General features: G+C 50.4%; 1 protein-coding gene across 13 annotated transcripts in view; it reads right to left on the reverse strand.

Moving 5' to 3' along the window:
• The window catches only part of Mical3 (microtubule associated monooxygenase, calponin and LIM domain containing 3), a 211163-nt gene that overhangs the window by 60907 nt on the left and 123817 nt on the right, over nucleotides 1-26439 (reverse strand). For all 13 annotated transcript variants that reach the window (XM_052721450.1, XM_052721448.1, XM_052721446.1 and 10 more), the window contains 3 exons: nucleotides 20504-20690; nucleotides 14072-14160; nucleotides 13107-13194 (listed from right to left, as the gene is read on the reverse strand). In XM_052721450.1, the coding sequence (XP_052577410.1) occupies nucleotides 13107-13194; nucleotides 14072-14160; nucleotides 20504-20690 (364 nt within the window). The remainder of the gene's footprint in view (nucleotides 1-13106; nucleotides 13195-14071; nucleotides 14161-20503; nucleotides 20691-26439) is intronic.

Consider the following 26439-nt stretch of genomic DNA (forward strand, 5'->3'; position numbering starts at 1 on the left):
ATATGCAGCTGAGGATGACCTTAGACCTCTGGTCCTATCTCTACCTCCCGAGTGCTAGGATTACAACAGGTGTGCATCACCATGCCCAGTTTTAATGTGGTGCTGGGAGCGGAACCCAGGTGTCTTATATGTTAGGCAAACACTACCAGCTGGCCTACATCCCAGCCCCTGTATCTGATGGGAAAACTGTTGTTATATGGGGCACTGAGAGAAGTAGATCTTCTGGATCCACGGGGAAAATCAGATGTTTTGGAGATATGTGAGTATTAAAGGAGTTGGAAAATTCTGAGTTAACTACTAATGATGGAGAGGCCGAGTGAGGAACCCCAAAGGGAATAAATCAGCAGCGTATCCAGAAAAGCCACAGGGATGCCGCAGGCTGGAATATGCCATCTCGAGAATGTTGAGGGCACCTCAGTTCCTACTTCTCCCCATCACTGGCTGCTGCCAGGGGGCTGAGGAGCTCTCAGTCTGCATGGTCTCATGGGACTTACGCTTGAGAAACAATGAGTAGTCTTTTCAATTATTATTACAGTATCTGGCCAGTGGGAAATGCTGGCACACATCACTATATCTGAGGTAGGCAAAGAGCATCTTTTAAAGTCTAGAATCTACTTTCCTTAATCAGTAATACTCCGCTTGTGTATCATGAAGCTCTCTTGAAAGGATGCTTCTCACGTGTTGTGGTAGTTCCCAGATAAATCACAACTCGATCCCTTAGCTAGGCCAGACTACAAAAAGGCCACACGTTTGGAGCTGGTATATGGGAGTGGTCGAAACACCAGGAATTGGAAGTGTTTCCTCTCAAATCTGATGAGAACTGCATCCTACCCTGAGTTCTTTCCCTTCCTTAGCTGGTGCCCACCTGCACAAAACTCAGGTAGGAACTTAAAACAACGGTAACTCAAGTAGAGGGCTCTGCTGTTGTCTCTGCCTCCCAAACCAGTTAAACACGAGGCCCACTGAGATCTGCACAGCCCCAGGAGGGAAGGCCTGCTCAACACGCAGGCTAAGGCCAGCCCTTCCCTCCTGCTTCCCGGCTCTGTTTGAGCCTATTCTACGAGCAGCTCTAACTCACTCTGTCAGAGGCTCTCATCTCCGTTATTCTCCCACTCACGGATGGGGTGGGCCCCAAACCACAGGCCCTGCTGGGGGGGGGGGTAGTCTGGCCACTTCTGTTGCTCCTGGTGCCTAGGAAGACATGAGGTCAGATACTGATATGTTCACACCATGACCAGGGCATTTTTGATACCCCCAGTCCACGGAAAAGGCTGGTTCAGCCACAGTGCACATGTTGACAGCTATATAGGCCCAGAGCAGATTTGGTTTTGAGTCATGAAACTGATTTCTAACATCTTGGGGTTAATGGATAGGTCAATGAAAGACTCTGAAATAGGTTCCAACGCCCCTCTTTTCCCTTTTGTTCCCCTTTAAAGACATAACATTTCATACTCAGCACTCTCGAGCTGAGTTTCTATTTGGAAAGGAATTAAAACCTTTTCCAGCAACACCCACGACTTCCACCTGATACGCACGCGTTATCGGTTATGTTTCTGTTTTCAGTGATTAGAAGGTCACCGGGGTCGGCCTGGGAAAGAACTGTTAGCATCTAGGTTTCAGACAAGCAAACAGACTCTAAAAACTTAGGCCAAGGGACCAACAGTGCAGTGACCCAGGCTGTGGAGGACCCTGTCCTGTGAATGCTATACAGAAGGAGAAGAGTGGGCACAACAGCCGTAACTCACTCACATACTGACTCTAAAGAGGAACCCCCAGCTCTGGCAAATGGGCCAGGAGGTGACCCCAGGCTTTGGGGCACGAGAGTTGTGTATAGAGCGAGGACAGACTCACAGAGGTCTCAGAACAGTGAATCATCCTAGCCCTGCTAGAATGGCGGGTACCTTACCAGGCTCCCCCTAGGTCAAACATAGATAGATCTAGTTTAATGTAAACCCTATTAGGAATTGTTTACACTCTTGGCAACGTGGAATCGCTGGTGACTTCACATTCTATCCATGCAGGCTGAAGGAGAAGCAAGGCCAGAGTTAGTCAACCACTTGCCCAAATTTAACTATCTCCAAAAGAGCTGGCATCCAATGCAGCTCAATACCCCTGGCTCACTGTGTTGCAGACTACAGTCCTGTACTGACATGTCTCTGTCTTCTGGCGAGGAGTACACCCCACCGGGCAATCCTGCCTAACCCCACAGGGTGCCTAGACCCCAGAGGGAACACATTAGCGAGCCAGTAGAACCAATCGTAATCTAGACTCCCACACAGCTTTTCTGCCACTTTCTGGAATCTTTACCGATGATAATCATACCTGATACCCTGAGATACTTCTAGACAACCAAGACTCATTTTATTTAGCTCCTTGCTTTTTTACAAGAGACTTATAAGATAGAGAGAGGAGCAGGAAGCTTCCCTCCTCCCTTTCCCCACAGATGGGAAACAGGGTGCAGGAAGGTCACGGCCGAAGGTGGAGTGGACAGTAGGTGGCAGTGAGTAGCTCAAAGGCACCATCTTCAGACCTATGCTTGTTCTCCTTGGAGAACTGTAGCCCTCTGAGGCTGTGGTCACCACAGGGGATGAACACATTCTGTGGGTGCAGGGATAGATAACCTACTGGGGTTCAGAAAAAGTGCAGCAGTGGTTCTGTTTTGGTTTCTAACTAAAGTGTGCTGTCTGTATCCTTTAGTACACAGTATCAGTACAGGGGCTCTGTGTGTGAGTGAGCATGCATACACTGGAAAATACACTCATGCTTTACACAGAAGTGGGCAGTAAAATCCAGAGGTCCTGTTGTGGATGGCTCCATTCTATGTCTACCTTCCTTATTCCCACCTCCTCTTGCCCTTGACCTTCTCCAAGGTGTACTATCATTGATGTCTTGTCCTCATAGGTAGCTCACAACCTGACTTCTTCCTCAGGGCTCAACTGGTAACTATCTACAGACACTGGTCATTCCAACTTAGGCAGGAGGATGCTACTGGCCTCTAATGGGAGAAGCCAGAGATACTGCAATGTACAAGACGGGCACCCAAAGAACTAACCAGTCCAAATGTCCACAGTGCTGAGCTTGAGGAACCCCGGCTTAGCAGCACTATCAAATGACCTCTAACCTCATAAATACAGGTCCACCAAGTCATCTAGTTTGGAGCGTGCAGCAAGAACAAGATCACACTCAGGGATCCTCCCCTACGGTGCTGACCCACGTCATCCAACTAAGAGAAAGGCAAGAAATGAGGAGCAGTCAACTGAGGCCTGCCATGCTTAAGAAAGAGCCTTTGGCTTGTGTCCAGAGAGAGGCACCCAGAGATGCCAGAGACCAAGGCACACAGCAGTCCAATGCAGCACACCAAGACCATGACCCAAGCACCTACAAAAGATGTCTGGACCTCTCACCACCTGCAGCCCACCTCCAAAGGTGACTGCCCATCTCCCATAGGGCCACTCAAACACTCCTACCCTTTGTCTAGGTCTGGCTTGTGTGGGAAGCCAAAACAGGAATTCCAGGGCCTGGAAGATGGATCTAGTCAACTGGTCTCCTTTATCTACTGTCTCTCAGGAGTGCCACAAGCCTGGTGATAAATGGAAGAGTCCCCATATTTATAACAGGCCCTCTCACCACACCCAGGAGGGACTGGCGTGGATAAACACATCTTTCTCTAGGCATTCTCAGCTGTTCCTCCATTTTCTATGTTCATTCTGCCTAGGAGCTCTGAAGTTCTCTGTTGTGGCACGTCTTTCCAAGGTGAGGGCAAGGCCATGTCTGTACATGTTCAGGAGACTTCCTGAAAACATCCTGTGCCTGGCCAAATTTCATCCAACAGGATAAAACCAAAGCTGCTCACTGGGATAACATGGACACCCAGCCCAACATTTAGCAGATGATCACATTAAGTACTATGAAACCAAACTGGTTCAAGCCTAAAGAGACTCATTCCCAGAGGCTGGGGTGTGATTCTATGCAGAGTGTGTCCTTAGCAAGCAGGAGACACAAAGGGCAATGCCCAGTGTAAGTAAGTTTGTTGCAACTCGGTGGGTTTGGCCCTGGATTTCGGCACCAAAACTTGAGTTTTGCAGCTCTGGGGAGAGGTATCCTGACCGCTTGGGAGTCAGGCCACGGCTGGAGCTGCCATGAGACAGCAGCCCTGGAGGGCGAGGTACTACACCCACCACCTTAAAAAAAAAAAAAAGGATCCTATTTTTCTCTTGCCATAGGTGATTTTCCTCAAACTGTCAGTACAGAAACATGTCCCTTCTTCCTGTACTCCAACAGTACACAGACCAGGGAGAGTAATTTTTCATGAGGACTGAATGGCAGTTGTAAACCATCAGTGGAACTTTTTAAACAGGGATAATTGAAAGCTTGCTCAAGGGTACATGGGTACCTCTTGACCAGCATGGGTAAAGTTTTAGGCTCCATCCCCAGCCCTGGAAAAGTAAAATGAGAGGCAGAGAACCAGAAGTGAAGCCAACAGGTCATAAGCCTGCTGGCGGGATGGGCTTCCCCTGGGGTGCACACTGTTCCAGTTACTGTAAATTCTACAACCTTGGGCTTGAGTATTTGACGTGACTCCACCTCACACTCACAGGTAACAAACAGTTCTAATTGTTCCCTTCCTCAGTTTTACACATCAGTAAACCTTTGTTCTTTTGTCTTCTGAGTTCCCAGTGCTGGGAATCACTGCTAAAAAAAAAAAAAAGAAAAAGAAAGTGGGACCTGTGTATTTCCTGTAATAAAGAGATACATCCTTGCTGACTTACGACATAGGGGTGGGGGCAGCATCCACGCCTTCCCAGAAATCCCAGTGCAAAGCTCTTGCTGTCTAGAAGAGCTCTTCCCTCATGTGCCTTGAGCGTGAGATGGCAGGCTGGGGACAAAGGGAAGCTGTGTACGCAGTGGGCACACAGGCACATCCTCATCATGGTTCCTTGGCTACACGGCCCTGCTTCTGTGCCTGGTTCTAACACAGACCAGTGTGGGGCTGAGTGAGCATATATAAAATATCCAGACAGTGCACTGTCCACGGCTACTGCTGCTGTCGTTACCTTTATGGGCATTCCTGTTCCTCGACTTCATTTCACTTTCACTTTTTGAGAGAATTTCGCTATACAGTTGGTGTAGTGCTGGCTATGTAGCCCAGGCTGGCCTCAAAATCATCGCAATCTTCTTACCTCAGCCTCCTGAAGGCTAGATTACAGACATATGCCACCACGTCTGGTTTAGTGATCATTTTCTTTCTTTCTTTCTTTTTCTTTTCTTTTTTTTTTTTTTTTTTTTGGTTTTTCGAGACAGGGTTTCTCTGTGAAGCTTTGGAGCCTGTCCTGGATCTCACTCTGTAGCCCAGGCTGGCCTCGAACTCACAGAGATCCGCTTGGCTCTGCCTCCCGAGTGCTGGGATTAAAGGCGTGCGCCACCACCGCCCGGCTTCATTTTATTATTTTTTTTATCTTCTTTTAATTTTTGATGGTACTGGGGACGGGATCTAGGGCCTCCACCACTAAACAACGACTCTATCACCCAGCTGCGTCTCTAGCCTCCACTATGTTTTCTGTGACCCAGTGTGACAGGGACACTGAACAGCGCTAATCGTGGAGGAAGACAACAGGGGCCAGCACACCTCCGATTTTCTACAGGGCTTCTGAGGATCATCTTTCAGCAGGAAAGGCTGAAAATACAGGGAGCCCTTCGCCAGGGGTTGCAGAACCCGAACCCAAAGACTGCTCCAGGCTCCTGGCAATGTACAAACAGGAAGACTGTGGCTTTGGCCTTGTGCACCCTGTTAGTCAGTCCCCTTACCCCACAGGGGTACAGCTGATTCTCGGAGAGTCCACAGACTCATGCCAGGACTGCCTGGAACCATCCTCCTTACTTCCTGTGTCGCAGTGTCAACTCCCCAAGAAGACGACCCTCCAGAAGGAAGCTGGCAGCTTGGTCCTTCTCATCAGAATGAACTCTGGGGGAGTTCTAAACAGACCTACCAGCCTGGTCCCCGGGTGGTGGAAGGTGGAAGAGAACCCACACAGCTGGTCTCTCCAGCCTGTTTTTCTAGATTTTGGCAGTTCTAGAAAATGAGGAATCAAGCACACACAGGCTGTCATAATCTCCTTTCAAGGGACGCCAATGTTGCTTCTTGGAGATGCGTTCCCTTTTCCAAGGTTCCAGTTAGTCCGAATCACAACTCTCAATTTTCAAGTTCCAATCGGAGCAGATACTGAATGCCAAGGGGATTCTCCTTCTAGAACTTTCTATGAATACCTGCCATGTGTTTGTTGAAGAAAAGCAAGGCCCACTGAGTCCCAGCACTGTAATTATTTTTATATGGAGGAGCACCTGTCACCAAGGTTACCTTTCTCAAAGAACGAGCCTCTGAAGAGGTATGCTAACAAGCGTCCAACCTAGCAGCCAGCCGGCCCTAGAAGGCGTATGACACTGGGTAGAAGGACGGTGGGTTCTGATAACAGCGACAACTGAACGTAAAGTAACTAAGGACGGACAATCACAGGTGACAACAGAGAGGGACCAGGCTACATTCCCTATGCAGCATTTGTGACGAAGAGGGACTACTCCTGGGGTCCCCGTCACAAAAGGAGGAAGGCAGTCACTTACAGGTCACCGTGGGCAATTTAACACAATAAACGTACAATCAAAAAGAACTAAGGACAGAGAAGAGGTAAAGCAGAGAACCAGAAGAGGCCAATAGAAATCCTGACTCCATCTCTACAGACCCCACCGGCAATTATCCCAGCATGCCCCACAGTCCGGAGCAGGTCAGACCCGCAGCCCTGCATTCCTTTAAGTTTCCCTAAACCTACCCTACTACCAAAGGAGAAGGGAGTAGACATTCACGGCTGGAGAATATTCTGCCCGTATTTTGAGCAACCACGTTGAGGGGAGAAAAACCAAAGGCGAGGCGGAGTTTAGTCATCGTGACTTAAGGCTTCAATGTTGACAGCAACTGAACCGCTTGCCAACCATCCTCAAAGACTCATTAAAGCACCTCAGGCACTTTCAAAAAATGTTTACAAACCACTTGTGCAAAGCTGAGAAAAAGGTGGCCCAGAGGAAGTGAAAGGAAGATGGTGAACACGTGGCTGGTAACACCCGGAAGTAATTGAAGGTTGCTCCCTATGCCTAGAGGCCCGCCTGCCTTCCTCAGGTGCACAGCGGTGCTTTGCACAATCATCCCTACACCCTCTGGAACTATGTCACAGGAGACAATGAGTGACTGTGAAGCAGGAGGCCTGCCGACATTTGGTAAACACCCTGGGTGGGAACAGGAGCACCCGGCAAGCATGACGTAGCCTGGGTCTGAATGTCAGCAGGGCCCTACCCCCACTCTTTATGACTTATCTACTTGTTGGCACTTGCTAGATGCTTGGCTGCATGCGAGCTGTGAGGCAAGGCCATGCTTGGCATCTTGGGTTCTGGAGTTTAGGAAAGAGCTGGAATCCAGTCTTCCTAAAAGTCCCTGCTTTGAAGTGAGGTCCCTACTGACTGGATTCTTCTTATTCACACTCTAGAGGGCCGCATGTGGGGTTCAGATCCTGCATGGCCCCATCCTGCCCTCCATTTCATCATGAAAACAGAGAGTGGACAACTTGTACAATCTGTTCTCCGTCCATGCCTGCACTCAGCCTCTGTGCCAGGGGGTGTCTTAATTGAAAAACTGTTAGGAAATGTATAAGGAAAAAAAGAACCATTTCAAGACATTTCAGAAGTCAACTGAGTTCCCTTGGAGATTCTCCAGGATCTTTACAAGGGCTGGCACAGAGTCACATCAACTATTGGGCAAATCAGCACATGGCCCTACTGGCAATGGCCTTCTGACTAGGTCTGGGATGGCGAGGGCGGCTAAGGGTTAGAGTTTGAAGACCATACACATGTATACTGCCTCTCTTTATCACTGGCTTCTGGCCAGTCCTGTACCTGCCATCTCTCTCTTCCTTTCAAAAGCACAAGAACACTATTTCAGGGAGACAGGAGCATGCGAGTGTGCCAGGGAGGGCCCTGGCCCAATGCTCCACTCCACAAAGACGCCTAATGTTCCTCAACTTCCCAGAGGTCTGCTGCTGGGCGGACAGATGTCAGCAAGGAACAACACCCAGACTTCCCAACGGGTAAACTCAGTACAGAGTACTTCACCACCAAGGCGCACACTTTTGATCCCATTGGCCTGTGTTCCCATGGCTGGCACGCTGATGGCCGGAAGTGTCACTATTACTCGGTTAGCAGCGCTGTGTGAGGAGGACAGGCGGGCCTCGCCAGGCTTGAGGACAGCCCAACGACACTGGGCAACAGAACTCAGGAGCCAGGTCCCTCCTCAGACAGCTGAGGAGAGACTCCAGCTGGGGAGCAAAGAACAGGGATCCCAGTGTGACTTGTCAAGGATCCCAGTCACCACCTGAGCAAGCGCATCTACAGAGAGGGAAGACATCTAACTGGTCCTAGTTCCGAGGACAGCACCTGGCGCTAACTATGTCCCCTCGGCAGACTTGGGCTCTGTGTGGAAATGTATCCTTCATCCGTCTGCCTAGCCTGAGGTCCCTCACGATGGCTCACTTAACAGGGGACACATGGGTGAGAGGCTCTTACTGCTCTTTATTTACAGTTCCTACAGAGCCAAACACCCTGCATCGTGCCACACCCTGCACAAGGTCCTTCATTAACAGGACTCTACACTCTGTGAACAACCTGGTCCCCATAGCCATCTATGCTATCCCTATCCTCAGCATGAGTGAGGGAGGGCCCTGAGGAACAGTGGCTTCCACAGCACATGCCCCACACCTGCCTGGGCTTCCCCTTTCCCACACTCCAATCAGGAAAAAGAGAAAGAAAAGAAAAACTCAGAAACCTGAAGATTGTTTGGAATTTATTCTCTTAAATAAGAATGTAACATTTGTTAAAAAAAACAAAAACAAAACAGAAACCAAAAAAACCTTAGCGCACAACACCTTGGTTTCACAGTAACGGCAAACACAAAGTTACACAATTAAATTAAAAACTCACAAAGCAACACACCCACAAACTCACAATAGCACAGATTAAAAACACGGGCAAATTAAAAGCTTTAGGGAAGATCAGAGAGGACAGGCAAAGTGTTCCTTGGCACAGCTAATCCTCCCCACTCTGGCTTCTATGTACCTTAGCTTTGGGCATTGTCTGCTGCCCCCCCCCCCCCCACCGCCTCACCCCAAGAGAATGGTAGCGTGGTTAAAAGTGAACTCCTTACTTCCCTGGCCCGTTCTCAGTGGCACAGAGGGCCTAGGACGATGCCACTGTGCTGCAGGAAGCAGCCAGGCACAGTGAACGCCAGGACAGCGGGAAGCGACCCAGCTCCAGGGGAGTCCGCAGAGCCACAGGTTGACTTGAGGGAAGTTAGGAGTCTGAGTCTCTGGTCCCCCTACCAGCAAGACTACTGCTTGGCTGACGAGGAGAACTGATTACCTGAGTTTAGGGGTCCGTACCACCCATCTTCTGAGAGACCCAGCCCCATGGCTACGCCTCGCTGATGAGCTCTCTTGGAACGCTGACTAGGCTGGGGTCAAGCCGGGGCAAGCTTCCAGAAAAAGCTCCTATGGCTTTCAGATCAACAAGTAACTTTAAAAACAGTCTCACTGTTATCATTTAGGGCATAGTATATATAAATACTATCTACCTATACACTGAACTTAAAGCCATACACATACAGATACACGGATATACATACAGAGAGAGGTTGGCATACACGAATGTTCACTCAGTGCCACTGCTTAGCTTTGGCTCTACTGGGCGGGTTGGGGAGGCAGACAAGATGGCAGCTGTTTCAGAGTGTTTCCTTTGCTGGGTTTTACAGCAGGCTTAGAAGGGACGAGGCCCTAGGAAGCCATGAGAGGATCCCTGGCCTCCCCATCAGGCAGAGTGGCATTCTTTGTAGCATGTGGCTATTCTGGCTAGTGTGGACAATGGCTGCGTTTCCTAACAGCCTACCGAGATTCAAGCATGGAAGCCAATGGGCACCATGTACCATGTGAAGAGTGTCTGGGGCCAGGGAACAGGCCAGTGCCACTTGTAACTACAGCTTCTCCAGGAAAGACACTCTTCCTCACAAGGTGACGGGGGAGCATGCTCCTCCGCCTGCTCTCTGTGCTCTGCACCGCAGATGTTCTAGACACTGCGCACTGGGAGAAGAAGGGCTCGTTTTCCCTTCCCGCCCACGTGCCCTGTGCCTCACTTTTGCTTCTGCATAATGGGATTCCTCTACCCAAGAAAGGAACCACTTGCAACCAAGGGCTCGCATCCAAGAGAACAGCCATCCCATCCCGGTTTTTCTTTGCCTGTTGTCCAGACGCTTCCTAAACTCCAGGCAGGTACCGTGAGGCCAGGGTAAGGAAATCTGTGCCAGGCCCACTGATCTGCAGCAGTGAGAAGAGGCAGCTTGGAAACAAAGCAGTTACAGGTTCGAGAAGAGAAGGAGTTCTATATTAAAAGCACAGTACAAACAGAAATCCTGTCAACAGCGTCTCAAACAGCGCGTCAAGCAGCAGCGGGAGACAAGGTTACCGTCGGGCCTATGCGAGGTTTCGGGGGGGGGGTTACGTTGTTATTTGGGGGTATTTTTCTGGCTGTTCCTTTGCTTTTGCAACAGCACTAATTCTTGCCTAAGGGGAAGAAGGGAGAGGCGTGCAGGACCAGGTGTGCAGGGGCCGCTGGCCACAGCCTGGCACTTCCTGTTCCTCCTCCACGGTGGGTCCCGGGGAGCACGGGCAGCCCCCATGTGACAGAACAGGGACCAGGTTAAGAACCCTTCTGTGACACATTCTGGGAGCCTGAGGCACTGGGCTTTGTCTGAACCTTTCGGGAGGATATTTAGTCAAGCACTCAAAGCTAGTGTGGGATTCAAAGAAGGCATTTCTACCACAGAGGAAACAGAAACCTATTGCATGGCAACTCTAAAATGTCCCTCAGAATCCTGTCCCCCTTCCCAGTCCTTTTCAAGGGCAAGTGCTACGGATTTGAGCATGTTCAGGACTCAGGGCTGTGATTTCCAAACCGTGAGTTGGGTTTCCCATTGCAGGGAGTCCTAACCCTGGGGTAGGGTACAGAGCCAGCCTCGCTCCCTTTGGACATTCAGCCTGGGATACTTTGGACACCGACTCTTCACCCTCTCCTGCTGTTCTGAAAGCCTGTTCTACCTCAGGCCATTTCTCTGTTGTTCTGATTCCTTCACCACACTGGCAAATCCCATTTTCTCAGTGTTTTATAAAGCATTCTTCTCCTTATCTATGGATCCCTTAATTCTTTAGAGTGCCCTAAAAACCTGAAACCCATTAAGCTTTCGTTGGACAGGCAGAGAGGCAAAATGAACAAGTCAGGAGAGTTAGCAAAACCACTGATATTTCTTTTTAAAAGAATGCTCTTGTGCCCTTCACCCGTGGGGAAAGCGCAACTTTGATTGAGTAGCCGGTCTCCTTGGCAAGCTGACTAGGCGGGGCTGTCACCCGATCACATGCACATTCCGGGGTAAAGCCAAAGTTGTGTCTGGGGCCAGCGTACTTTTCTCTGCCAGTGTGTGCTCTGGAGTGTCAACTCCTGAGAAATACTACCAAGGGCTGACAGACTTCACAGGGCTCAAACTCACGCCTGGCTTAAGTCTGGTTATAAACTGTGAGTCCCACCACGAGAGCACCTAAAAGCTTCCGCCTCCTCAGAGCGTGAGAAGGGAACACAGAAAAGCGGCAGTCAAGTTCACTAGACCTGGCTGGGGTTTCTGTGCCTTGGAGGCTTAACAGACCCCCCACCCCCACAGTGCGCCTGCCAAGCCGCAGGCACATTCTCCCTCCTCTGGTACCAGTGCCCAAAGGCTGTGTCCACTCCTGACTTCATCAACAGAAGCAGCTCTACTTCAAAGCTAAGAAAATACTCCTCCATCATGGAAAGTATACATAAGCTCCTCAGTGGGTTCTGGCATTGGCCAACAATCTTTCATTTTTATTTGAGTTTGTACCTGGCTGTGTAAGATATATTTGCTGCTGGGCATAGTGGCATACACCTGTAATCCCAGCACTTGGGAAGCAGAGGCAGGTGGATCTCCGTGAATCTGAGGCCAGCCTGGTCTATACATCCAGTTTTAGCCAGGGCTATATAATGAGAATCTATCTCAAATACCCCACACAAAAAATAAAATATAAAATAAGATAAAAATATATACTTGTTGTAAACAAGAGAAAATGTGTGACATACATAAATATAGTGCTAGAGACTTCACACATAAAGAGCAACCCATGAGAGACACCTGGGGCCACCACAGGGGACTCAGGACCTCTCAGCAGTATACAGAACTGTGGCTAGTTTTACAAGGGCAGATGGGGAAATTATAAGGAAAAAAACAAAACAAAACAAGACAATTCTCTACAGGCCTCATGTTCCTGACACTCCCCATTCTACCTTGCAATGGACAGAGATGGCATGTTTTCTGAGGTCTGAGGTAGGATGGTACCGCTGAGCTCTTGACACAGGAAGTGGTTAAGAGAGTGGGACAAGGGGTCTTGACCCTCACTGGAAACTCAGATGCCTAAAGTGATTAGGAGAGGGTGGTCCTTGTCACATGGACGATCTGGACACAGAGCTGGGGAATGGGATGCAAAAACTTCAAGTTACAGTGAACACATTCACACTGTGGGCCACAGTTTTCTCTGAGACATGGAGAAACAGGCCCTACACAGGAGTCACACAGCAGAAGCCTACGGCTCTGGGATTTCCCTGGGTCAATGACATAGCAGCCTCTTGGGGGTTTCTGTTTACCTACGGGGTCTGCACCAAGTACCTCGGTGTGCCTTGGGAGTGTGGGGTAAGTCCACTTACCAGACTGCACCATCACTGGCTCACAGTCTGCCAGTGGAACTCCCCTCCAATCTGCACCAGAACCTCCGACAGGCCGTAGAGGAAGGGGACCCCGAAGGCCAGCAGCTGACACATGAAAAAGGAGTCCAGGGGGTTCTGGGCCACTTGATGCCCAATTGAAGAAATGTTGCTTTGGAGGTGCTGACTCATCCCCTTGGCCTTGTCACAGAGGCCGAGGGAGTGATGCACCACCCAGCCAAACAAGGAAGTGAGGCTACCTGGAGTTCTCTCAGCTGCGCTGGCGGCCACGCTGGCCAGTCCATTTGCATCTGCAGCGGGGGCATCCTGCAGGGGTTCTTTGGCGTCCTAGAAGAGTCCATAGGAAAAAAGAACAGTGACTCCAACTGCAACCCTCGGACTCAGCAGGCAGTGACCCCGAGACTGGCTACTCTGTCTGTCTACTGTATTCCTCACAGCGGAGGCCTTCCTCAGAAAGAAGTCTTTGATCCTCTTAGATATCAAAATCTGTGATGCACTGACATATAACATATATGCATCCTCTTGCCAACTTTAAATGCTCTCTGGATGACTTACATAACAATGTAACTACTATCAGAGTAAAGGGTTATTATACTGTATTGCTTAGAGGACAGAAGAGTCTGCACAGATCCAGTACAGAAGTATTTTCCCTCCATGCATGGGACCTAGGATGGACTCCATGGATGCAAAAGGCCACTGTACACCTCTTCCCACCATCCCTCTGCTGTATGCTGCCGAAGTGCTGTCCATGAAGTGAAGGGATTACTCAGGCCACCTTGACAAAACAAGAACAGACCACTCCCATTGAAGCAAAAAAAAGTCAAGGGCTCAGATACTAACTCATGGAAGCAGAGGTCAAGGGGCATCAGGTAGAGCAGCTATGGCAGTCTGGTCTCCTCAGGATGGAGAGCAGGGGTTGGCCCTCAGATGCCTGGGCTGTGGGCCTGAGGAAAGGAAGGGGACTCCTGGGGCTGCCTATTCTCCAGCTACAAGGAAGAGAGCTCTGACCTCTGGGAAGGAACAGTTAGTTACGGTGAGCAGCAGGGCGCCTTTCTGCTCAGAATAAGCCCAGAGCATGGTCTCTGAGAGTGGCATCACTAGAAGCTTGTAAACCTGGCTTGTCTGCATCCGGCCAACTGCAGTTCCTCTCAAGCCCGCTCATGGGACAGGCGGCACTCTGACAGTCCCACTCACAGCAAGTTACCTTTCCAGACAGAGGAGCCACTGCTGGCCTCTTCCTTTGCGCATAGCCAGATAGCCGGTAACAGTAGTGCGGCTTACAGTAGAATTTGCCTGCGGACAGAAAGACGCCGGGAAAAGAGGAGTGAGCAATATGCCACAATGGCGAACTTGGCTTGCTGGCCACGGGATTTCATAACTCCTACCCCCTCTCCCCGACAGCTCCCGGCTCCCCCCACAATCCAGAAAGGCCGGCCCCGGCCTTCTCTCCCTGTGTCTGATGCAGAGGTCTTTCTCTTTGGGTGTGTGAAGGTTGTTGGGTCACCACCAATCAGTGCCCAGAGCAAAGATGTGAGGCTTGCATGACAGAGCCAGCAAACAAAGTAGTAGTGTGTGAGGGCAAAGACGTGGTCACATGAGGACCGCAGCGGCATTTCTGGGGAGGGCAAGAATGAATACAAGTGCAGGGTGGAGGCAGGAAGGCTTCAAGGGCTAGGGCGGTGCCAGTTACTAACTCTGACAGAACTGTCTCTGCTCCCCTCCACTACCGTGGACTCCCACCCTCCCTGTCACTAGCCTCGGCCAGTCCAAAGCACGCTGCAACCCTACAGTGTGCTAAAAATAATACAAGGGGCAAGAGATGGCTGCGAGGTAAAGGAGCTGGCTGCGCACAGGCAGGACAACCTGACTTCAATCCCCAGGACGTGGTGGTGGGAATCTGCAATCCCAGCATTCCTATGGACAGACAGGAGGCGGAGACAGGAGAATCGGCCAGGAGCTTGAGGGTCAGCTACCCGGGAGTATGCAGTGCAGCAGCAGACACAGGAAGGGAGACCGCGCCTCAACAAGGTGGATGGAAATAACTGACTCCCCAAAGTTGTTCTCTGATTTCTACACACGGGTGTGGTATTATACATGCCTATTATGCACATGCACACTCGCACTCGGACGCGAGCGCGCATGCGCGCGCGCGCACACACACACCCCGTGGGTGGATCATAAACAGACTAAATAAACAGAATGAAACTCAGGCATGTGTTTCAATATAACCAAGGCTAACCATGATTTCCTAGGACTTTCGGTCCTGTCTACATGTATTTACTGGGTCTTACCTAAAGTGATGTTATCTCCCGAGGCGAGCAAGGCCAAAAAAGCATTTGAAAGACCCATTTCCCTTTTCAACACAAGTGTGCTAGAATGAACCAAGAGTCAAATAAACCGAATCTCTTCTCTAACTTGAGGTGTGAAAGCTCTTCAGCATCAGCCCCGTCGTCCTGAGAAAGGCTGCCTCAGGAGCTGCCTGCTTTCCCTTACCATTTGCCAAGAACAACATCAACAAAGGTAAACCCTGGGACGGACGGTCAAAGGAAACAAGGCGAGCGGCTGCTCTTCCCTCTCCCCTTCCCTGGTGATCCGGTGTATCTTCCTGTGCTGTGTGTGCACGTGCACGAGCGGAAACCAGGGTGTATGCCCCTCTAAAACTTCCTGTTTTATTGCCTTGAGATGGGTCTCTCACTGAATTGGAAGCTTGTCATTTCAGCTACCTTCCAGGGAGCTCCCAGGGTCTGCCTGTCTTTGCTTCCTCAGGCTGGGGGTTTACAGGGATGTGCAACCATGCCAGGCATTTTTATGTGGGTACCGGGGACTCAAACTCAGATCCTCATTGTTGTTCGAATCTTAGATGGTCTTATTAATAGAAAACCCAGAGCCAGAGATCAGGGTGAAAGCTGAAGGATCAGAGAAGCAGAACAGCCAGCCACTAGTTCTCACCTCTGTGAAATCCTAATGGAATCTTAGAGAGTCTTTGAATACCTTATGTCTGCAGAGCAAGTGGTCTTACCCACTGAGACATCTGCAACCCCTATATATTTTCTTCGTTTTTTAAAGTGGTTGACTTTTCCTTTATCTGCTTTTCTTACTGTGTTAAGTCAGCATTGTCAAAATACCCAGGAACACAACTTAAAGGAAGAAATACTTATTTGGCTCATGATTTTAGAGGTCTCCGTCCAAGGTTACTAGGTCCCATTGCTCTGGGCTTTGCTGACCTGCAGGGCATCATGGTGGAGAGCAGGTGGAGGGGGAGGAGACACTCCCTTCAAGCTGGCAAGAAGCAGAGAAAGCATGGGGAAAGGGGAAGAGGCTGGACAAGTTGTATCATCCCAGGGTTCATCCTTGTGACCACAGTTTTCAACCAGGTTCCACCTCCCAAAGTTTCCATCGTAACCCAACAATGCCATTCACTTATCTATCCATCTGTGAATTAACCCACTGATGAGCCAGCTGCCTTCAAATACCTACCAGCTAACAACCAAGCCTTTAATAATGACTGTAACTGGATAGTTTAGATTTAAAGCCAATGGTGAAAAAAAATCGCAGTGAATTTTACGGGCTTCAGACACTAGTCACATTTCCCTAAACAGATTTCTCATCAGCTGCTGGCACTCAGCCAGGACTTGGAGACCCGGCACTGTGGGGCCACGTGATGGGCAAAGGCCGTCATTTCACAGTCTGCTTCTCTACAGGTGAGCAGAGTTTATTTATGTGACTTTTTTCTTTTGTTTTGTTTTTAGCTTATCCACGACTCCTTTCAGATAATCTGTAATAATCCACTCCGTTCTTTTGGGAAGCTCCCCCCATTAAATAGAAGATAAAATATATTAGGACCCGGATCATCCTCTATGTTTTGTATTTCACTCTTTAAGAAATACCCATCCTCTTTCACTGGACAGTGATGGGGCTATCACGGAAGATACCGGACCAGACTGGTCAACCTCAGCTACCTCAGGACCCATTCCCCAGGGCTGGCATGTGACTGAGGTCAGGTTGATCAGGGCCATTAAGGAGGACAGCTGTGACCTTGAAGGAAGCACTTCTCTGAGCCTATTTAAATTTTATTTTGTTTCCTTATGTATGTCTTGCCTGCAAGTATGTCTGTGCCCACAGAGACAGAAGAGAGCACTGGAACTGGATGTTCAGTTACAGACAGCTGTGAGCCACCATGTGGGGGCTGGGAACTGAACTCAGGACCTCTGCAAGAGCAGCCAGTGCTCTTCACCACTGAGCCATCTCTCCAGCCCCATCTCTGAGAGTATTTGGAAGGAAGACATAACTCTAAAGTTTACACTTTAGTGACTTGACTTTTATCATGAAGCTTGTATATTGTCAGAATTTAAGAACGTTTTACGTTTTTTTTTTTTTTATTTATTTCTTGTGTGTGTCTGTGGAGGCAGGCAAGGGAGGGCACATGTGATCAGTGAACGACTCGCAGTCCAAGGTTCTCTGCTTCCACCACGTGGGTCTCCAGGACTCAAACTGAGGAGATCAGCGTGGTCCCAGGCACCGTGCTGGGCCACCCCACGGCCCGAGGCTCACTACAAGAACACTAGTCATTGACCATCATTTTCATCGGACTTTTCCTTCTAAGTTAGAAACGCAGATCACAAACTCTCCTCCCAGCTGACCAGCTCCGGCTCCTGCTCCATATTAAAACTAAACACAAGGGTTTACGTTTCAGAAACCAGGCTCAGATCCTAGCCCTAAGGGAGCTTCCAGGAACATTCCAGAAAACTGTTTTCTCTAGGAAGGTAGTTCACGATGCAAAGGCGCAGCTGAAGAGAGCTCTCAGGTAAAGCCAACCTCTCGGCAGCCATTCAGACTCTAGCTTCTTAGGGCTCACTTCCGCCCACAGCAAAGGAACAGAACTCCTACCTTGGAGAGTGAAACAGTTCACCATCACAGGCATGCGTTATGTGTGCTCCAATAAACATTAATGCTTCTCTCTGTTTTTGGAGGTACGGACTCACATAGCCCACCCGAGCCTGAACCCCTCATCTTCCTTGTCTCCACCTCTCAAGTGCTGGGGTTACAGGTATGTGCCACTATACCTAGTTTTAATGTAGTTTCTTATTTTCTTCCCCAAACTCAATTTAATTACTTTTGCTGTTTAAATGAATTAAAAAAAATACACACACACTAATTTTTACCTAACATTTACTATGTTCCAGACATGATTCTAACTGCTTTACATCTATCCATTCATTCAGTGCTCACACAACCAACCCAGTGAGGCACGTAGGGACTGTTACTATCCTTCCATGGGTGAGGCACAGGCAGGCCAAGCTGCCTGCCAAAATGCCCCACAGAGAGCATCTCAGGAAACTGGCTCCAGAGCCCACACCACCTGCCACTGCACTATGGCTCCTGTCTCACGAAAGTCAGCTAGGTTAACATTGTGAATTAATCACGAGTTATAGAGGATCCAATAAAATGACAGACCGGGGAGTGTCTAGCTTAAGCCATCTTGACAATCAAACTGAGTGATGGAAAGGGGGACACAGGTATCCGTCAGGCTGGCCCAAGGCGAACCGGCATTTACTCCACTGTCTGTGTCATTTAACGACTCGGGTACCATGGACACTGGGTCTCCAGTCAAGGGAGACGAGCACTTTAGTTGGACGGAGCAGAAGACACGTGGTTCGGGAGGAGAAAGCAGTAAACACCGTGGGAACAACCACAGTCAGTGGTGCGACCAGAACTCAGTGGCCACGTCATGGTCTGGGGAGACCTCGTGTGGGGACAGGAAGGTGGTTAGCCCATTACAACATGACTAGGCAAGTGTATTCCAGGGAGGGGACAGCTCAAGCAAGATCCTGTGGCACCAACTGTGAACTTAGGGAACGAAGACGTGATCAGTGTGCTTTGCCTCGTGTGAACTGTGTGTATCGTTCCCATCCAATGTGCCAGCCCGTGTGTTAAATGAAGGCCCTTCTTCTCTCTTTGGCTTCCTGGTAATGAGGTGAGCACATCTGCTCTGCTGTACACCCCTGCAATGTGCTACCGAGTCACAGCCAGAGAGCAGCAGACCAGAGGCCACAGACCCAAACCTTCACATCGGAGCCAAAATGATTCTTTTCTATATACGTTGATTATCTCAGGCATTTCGTCACGTTGACAGAAGTTGATGAACACAACCTGGTAAGTTCCTAGAGGTACACTCACACTTCATCTACACCCTCAAGAGAATGAGGGATCTTCTTCTGGGCACATCCAAGGTAAAAGACTAAAATAACCTAAGTATCAAGGGCAGTGCTGAGGTGGGGCCCACCTGCCAATCCCTCTCCCTGGAGTCAAAGGTGCTGTCCCCAGAGAAACGATGCGTGAGAGTGGAAGGGAAAGCTCAATACCAACAGGTTGCCTTCCTCACCCAGGTGACTCTTTCAGCTCTTCCCGGAGCAGTGTCTCTGCCAGTGCAGGAAGGTCATGTTGAGTTCGCCACTTACTCCTGCCCGCTCGGTGACAGCCATGGCTGTCTGTGTTTCGCTATTAGGAGGATCTGTATGACAGGGGTGACTTAATATGGGCTCCCTCTGCCATCACCTTCTGGTCCCTTTACAGTCAACAGACCACCTATTGACACACAGGCTTGCTATCATCCCTGTGAGGACTGAGTTTCCTTCCCCATTCACCTAGGTTTATTATTCTTAAATTAAACCATGTCCCATGAATCCCTCGGCATCCTGTAGGGATGGCGGCAGGAGTCATAAATGCCTTTGGCCACCCATTTCCATTCCCTTAAGAATCTTTGGGGGTGGGGGTGGGGGGCTGGAGAGATGGCTCAGCAGTTAAGAGCACTGACTGTTCTTCCAGAGGACCCGGGTTCGATTCCCAGCACCCACATGGCAGCTCACAACTGTCTGTAACTCCAGTTCCAGGGGACCCGATATCCCCTCACACAGACATACAGGCAGGCAAAACACCAATGCACATAAAATAAATTATTAAAAAAAAAAAGGAGTCTTCGGATGACAAGTTGGCTGTTATTTGTTGGCACATTTCTCCACCTTGAAACTAAGGTCTCTCCACAGTTAACCAGCAGAACTGGGCCCCAGGCCAGGAGATGCTGACGCCAGAGGGAGGTCACAAAGCCTGGCATTACAATCTGCTCCGTAAGGCAGAAGCCTGGATCTGCTTTGGTTGCTGTTATCAACCTTAGGCCAGAAACGTGAGTTCTAGGAACCCTTACTATGCCCCTTTAGACTCATGTGAGGTCTCATGTGAGGTAAGAAAGTGAGTGTGTGAAATGCGGGGCACGACATCTGTGCCACCACAGCATCACCTCCTTCGCTGAGCTGTGACAGTCTGGGGACTGGAAAAATATTTTTAAAGAGTCTCAGAATTATTCTGCTGGGAGGTGGTGGTGCACACCCTTAATCCCAGCACTCGGGAGGCAGAGACAGGCAGATCTCGGAGTTCGAGGCCAGCCTGGGCTACAGAACCAGCTCCAGGACAGCCAGGGCTACACAGAGGAATCGAACAACCCCTCACGCCCCCACCCCCGGTCTGAGACTTTAAAAATAAAAGGGAAAGATATAGCTGAGAAGGTGAGTGTAGAGAGGAGTGCAGCAAGGGCGGAGAAAGAGGCGTCACACTTAGCTGCTGACTTGACCGATGTACTCACCGTCCTCTATGTCATAGGCGTACGCAGAGAGGCGCAGCGTGGTGGCGCAGTACTCGCATTTGAAGCAGCTTCGGTGGAAGAACTTGCCCTCGGCGCTCAGCCTCTCCATCACGTAGACCCGCTTTTGGCAGAAGTAGCACGTGTCGCTGCCCCCCAAGTTCTGTGGGAACTCTTTCTTGATGGAGCCCTGTGGGGTGGGTAAGGAGGAGCATGTCAGGCTGTGTGGCCTCTCCCAGGGCCACACGCGCCCTCCATGGTGATGGCGACGCGGGTCACGTGGACACAGACCGTGGGTATTAAATGACTACAAATGCTCTGTTGGGGGCTTTCCCAAAAGGCAGCTCTCGGGGTAGCTTTACTCCACAGGCCCCTCCCGAGGACCCTCAGTACAAGCCAGGGTCTAATCCCGTGATGATCAAGAACTAAGCGATGCCTGTGAGGAAGAGTCCAAGGCTTCAGAATTTCTTAACAATCAAACCAACTGTTTGTCATAGTTTTGCTTGGGAGATAGAATAAATATACATACACTCGGTGCTCATGTGTGCACACACGTGTGCACATCCCCTGAATCCCGGAGGGACTATCTTTAAAGAGAAAAGTGCTTTTCCGCAGAACGTTCTCAATATTTACCACATTTCTAGAAATGTAGTCATCAAAATCAAGACCACCTCAAGAACGCTGCCACGTAGTAATCCACGTGGCTACAGAAATCAGCAAGGCCCTCAGAGCAGGCGAGGGCTGCTCACCACCGTGCCGTGGCTAGAGACAGTGCCCCTGGAATATCTCTTACCAGTTCCTTCTTGTCTAGAAGGGTTTTGGGTTGCTCTTTCCTTTGAAGCTGATTGGCTATCTGCTCAGCCAATGAGCTCACTCCGCCCGTGTACATCTTTATATACTTCTATTGGTTGAAGATTACAGAATGATCAAAATGAAGGGAAATGAGAAGGAATAAAAATTAAATTAAGAAGACAGGGGGAAAAAATCTTTGAGAGGTATAAAATGAATACACAGTGCAACAGCAAACCATGCCAACACAGTGCCCACAAGCAGAAACTGGGCAGTGAGCAAAATGCTGGTGCCAGCGTCCACACGGTGGTCAGCACACGCACGAGCAGCAGTCATGGAGACAGTGTTCCACAGGAAGAACTTGGTCCTTCGGGTTTCTCCAAGAGTCCAGTGAACACGGAGGAGAAAGAGGGCCTGCACCTGGACTCACGGAGTGTGAGGGGTCAACACCAGGAAGGTGGCTACAGAGCCAGGAGCAGGCCCAAGGGGCTCTGTGAATGAGGTGACTACCCCAGGCTGAGAAAGAAACCAGGCAGACTCTGGCAGAGGTTAATGTCCCATGTGAGCAACAGGTGTGCAGAGTTCTGGCATTGCTGTTGACCCCCTGCCTCATAGCCAGACCCACAGTGTCTGCTCCATACAGCTGACCACTCTGGGAAGAAGCCTCCTCTGGTCGCTTCCCCACTGATATGGGGGGTGGGGCTTTGGGAGCAGAAAGACAGTGCTCATCCACCCATACGTGGAGGCTAGAATTCTCCCAGATCAGGTGGGACACCAAGCACTTGGGAGGCTAAGGCGGGAGGATTGCCATGGATTCGGGGCTGGCCTGGACTACATAAACAGCGAGACAGTCTAACCTCTTCCCCCAACACACACAAATCAAACTAATGCGGTCCCCCTTTTGGCAATGCTGAAGAAAGGAACAGGAAAAACGCCCATGTCTGCATGGTGAGCCACTCTGCTCACCAGAGGCCTGACACCCTGTGGCCCAGCCTGGATCCTGGCCTGGGACTATAGTTTTGTGGGTAGTCTTTTAGAGACCTGGGAGCCAGGACTCTGGATGGAGACAGAGGGTGCCACACCTCTCACGGCAGGAAATAAAGGACGCTCCCAGCCAAGTGGGAGAGTTTGTCACCAACTCTGATCCAGATGCAGTTGTCCCAAAGACGGCCAAATCCCCCGGTAAGTGGCCTCAAGGGACAGACCTGCAGAGCCACATGTAAGAGGGCTGCCGGCCCAAGCAGCAGCATGTCCAGGTTCTCGGGGCCAACTCTCTAAGTCTGGGAACAGACACACTTGAACAAACACTTCTCACTAGGCTCAGCTAAAGCCTGGCTGGAACTGAGCAATCCATTTCATTCTCCAATTCAACTAAAGAGATTTCCTAGGATTTGTTTTTCCTGCCAGTTCCACAGTCTCTTAGATTAGATACCTGGAGAAGGACAGGCCTGAGACAGGCGGACACCCGGTAGAGGACAGCAGAAATGAGAGAAGATCTCATCTGAGAGCTGCCCTCAAAGGAAAGTCGCATCGCCCTCATCCTGTAGAGCAGATGGCAAAGTGCCAGCACACTGCAGTCCTAGCCCCACTGTGTACACTCAGGACCAGAGACCATCACCTCGGCAGCCACGGCCGGGGCTGCGCATGCAGAGGCATTTGTCAGTTCTTGGTGAGGTAGCAACTCTGAGAAGCATCCCCCAGAGAGGTGAAGGCTCAAGTTCTGTTTGCTTCTGGCATGGAAAGCAGATGGTTTTCTTCTTCCCACTCTCAGACGGGAGTCAAAAGTGTAGCAACCGTTAGGCTTAGCCCACTGCACACCACACACATGCACAGGCTTCCGTGCACGCACACACACACTGCTAACAAACTCCTCGGAACCGGATGGGAGTCACTGGGGAAAAGCAGGCTTCATGCCACACATGAAGAAGCACCAAGAATGCTGTGTGCTCACTATTTTACTCAGAAAAGTTAGTAACGAAAAGGTTCAGATTCTGTAGCACGTGACTACGAAAAAACACAGTCTTCGGCCAAAGGTTGAAAAATGCTATCAACATCGGACGTGGTTTAACAGTGGGTTCACTCGGACAGGCTGTGATGTGTGAAAACACTCAAAGAAAGCTAGTGGCCTCTTTAATATAGGCATCTGTGGCAACACACACCCACACGTGCCCGCACACGCACGCGCACACACACACACCCACGTGCACACACAGCTTCTGAGGAGCCAGGCAAAGGCGGAGACCTCCCAGCCTCCCTCAGGTGGGTGACACCTGTGGAAACAGAGTGAGCAGAGGCTGCAGGAGAACATGGTTTTGCCAAGTCCAGGCCGTGCTACCTGTCGGAGGGAGTCAGAGGAGGGAGAGGCAGGGCGGGTGGAGGAGCGGAGACTACGGGAGAGCTCCCACTGGTCAACAAAAAATCGACGCGAAGGCTCAGGCTCTGGCTATAAAAATAAAGGTGGAGAAAAAGAGCACAGTAAATGTTAAAAGTCACACCTCAAACACAGGAAATTAGGGTTTCAGACGGTTTGGCTCTTTAGCTGTGCATGTATATGGTAGAGAGAGCAGGCCTTGCGGTTCCCAGCAGCAAACGCACTGCACCTACGGCTCCCATCTGCTTCCCACTTGCTCCTCCCCCATGCTTAACTGTCTCCGGAGCCTGTGTCTGTACTGTGAGCACCTACGAAAGCCTCAGGCACCTTGGCTCGGTACTCCTACCAGGTTACCCCCTCTGCAGCTATCACTCCTATTAGACAGGAGACACTGGCTTCTCCCAGAGCCCTCGCTCACCTGCAGGGATTGCTCCTTGGCAGAGACATCTCACACCCATTCCGCTTCTCTCCTGACAGTGCCAAGAGCAGGACTGGGAACCTCACCATCCTCTGCTAGGGCAGGGGATGCTCTTGTCCTGTGGAGAGTGCCCAAGGCCTCCGTGCCTCGCTATGGCCAGAACTCAGGTACGCTCCTTCTAAGATCAGTGCTCAGGGCAGTTCTGCTTGCTAAGGAGCCAGACAAACTGCAAACAGTGATCCGGGGACTAGATCTAAATCCCCTGTCTTTCTGAGGCTGGCTTCAGCTGGTGCAGCAAGTATCCAGGGTCTTCCTCAACGCTGAGCCCACGCAGCTAACAGAGAGAAGGCGACTGATAGCCTTGACAACTGTTTCTTCATTTCCCACCACACTCAGGATAAAACCCTTACAGGACAGGAAGGACAGAGGTACCGCCCAGGCTCCAAGGAGACCCGCTGCACTCCCATTTTGGTTGGTCCTTCAGTGACAGGCAGAGCGGCAGGTGTCTGGGAATTCCCTACCCTCTGCTCCAGATATCCAGCCAGCTTCCTGGCCCTGAGTTCAGCACTTGGATGGGGTCAGTCATCTGAACCCAGAACAAGGAGCAACAACTCTGTGGACTGCTAACATTCACGGAAAGGAATGAGGTGAGTGACCACCCTGCTGCAATGTGGGACAGTCAAAGTGGGGGGCTGAGTGAAGGTGAGCTACAGCGTGAGGCCGTGCATGAACAGCGGTATGGAGTGGGGAGAAGATGGGGAGAGAAGTAAGCAGTACCCCCAGTATCTAGCCTGAGCCCCACACTAAGAAATCGACAGACACCAACTCCCTGCATGTTTTATTGTCACTTGGGCTATGACTCTGGGCACCACAGTTCTGGACCTCACACGGTTTCCTGCCAAGCTCCCTTATACCCAACATACTTCCCCGATTCCTTTTCAGACGTTGTTTATTAAAAACCACCAACACCTCATTAAGTGTTCGTTCTCCACGATGTAGGGCACTACCCTGCTCCCTTGCTTTATAGACAGGACTATGGTAGGGTCTGGGAAGAAGGAAGAGGCTATGAATGCCATGTCCACACCAGCTCCCCTACCAAGCAGCAGTAAAGCAGAGCTGGTGACGAGGAGGGCAGGGAGGTCGGCCACCTCCACCGCAATCCCACTTCTCTCTAATCCCGTCCTGCCAAGGGCAGAGAAGATGGTGCTAACATCTGTTTGCTAATGACGCAAGACGTGACATGACTTGCTGCTTGGTCCTCAACGCAGTTCTCAGAGAGCAAAGGCAGGGAGAGGGCATCTATGAAATGACCAACCAGCTCACTGGAGATCTTTAAGGATAGGATCAATGCCAAAATCTTCATGAATAAGTAGGCGAGGGGCTTCATCATCACGCTCATTGAAAAACAAATGGCACAATGGCCCATTCTGCCCCGTGATGACACCTCTGGAGTTTTTCAGAAGAAATCAACTACAGCTTTTCACTAAGCACCCCCGCCCCGCCACTGCCTTCTTCCCCAAACTCTGGCAAGAGCCTCACTTCCTCTTAGTATTTCTATTTCAAGAGCCAAGACTGTCCAATCCACTGTCTGTCCGTCCCGAGGCTTCCCTCTCCCACTTCTCTCCGATTTTCAAAGCCTTTCAGCCATCGCACCTACTGTGGGGTAGAAGCGATAAGGTCTTGGAATGGGATTGGAGAACAAACTGGAAACCCACTAGGGCCAGGTGTCACAACGAGAGCACCAGGATGAGCAACCAGTCTGAAGGCTTTACAGACGGACACTCCGCCATTAATGCTCCTGTGTGGGTCAACGCTGTTAGCGGAGAGTTCTGGCTCTTGGCTAGGTGACAAGTGAGCAAAAAGCGGGGAGAATGACTGGTCTCCATGCTCCCTTCCCTCTGCCCCACCACACAGCGTGCCCAACTGTCGGCTCTCAGCCTCCCATGCCACAGGCTCATGCTTTTTTACCCTCTCATGGTGGGGATTCTGCTTGCCACGGCTGCCAGCATGAAGATTCCTGTACATCTGTTGGCAACAAAGTAGAAACTTAAGCTCCATCCCAACTCTATTTGGACCTACCAGGTAACAGTGGGAAATTTAGGCAAGAATATCCCCACCCCCAGATTTCCCCAACTATCCACAATCCCTCCTGTATCAAATTCCACGGTCGGGGACATGGAATGTTCTGTATGGCCTTCCGCCTGCCTCCAATGAGGCCCCTCCACAGACAAAGAACCACGGTTAGTACGAAGGTGGAACAAACATGTCTTTCACACAGCGGCGTAAGATTGGAGGCATGCAGTGGAAGGCAGGTTGGCAGGGAAGCGTTCCACAGCAAGACCTCAGAAAGGAAGGTGGGGA

This window comes from Peromyscus californicus, unplaced genomic scaffold, assembly GCF_007827085.1.
Source record: "Peromyscus californicus insignis strain IS unplaced genomic scaffold, ASM782708v3 Scaffold_6__1_contigs__length_162567912, whole genome shotgun sequence".
Lineage (NCBI taxonomy): Eukaryota > Metazoa > Chordata > Mammalia > Rodentia > Cricetidae > Peromyscus > Peromyscus californicus.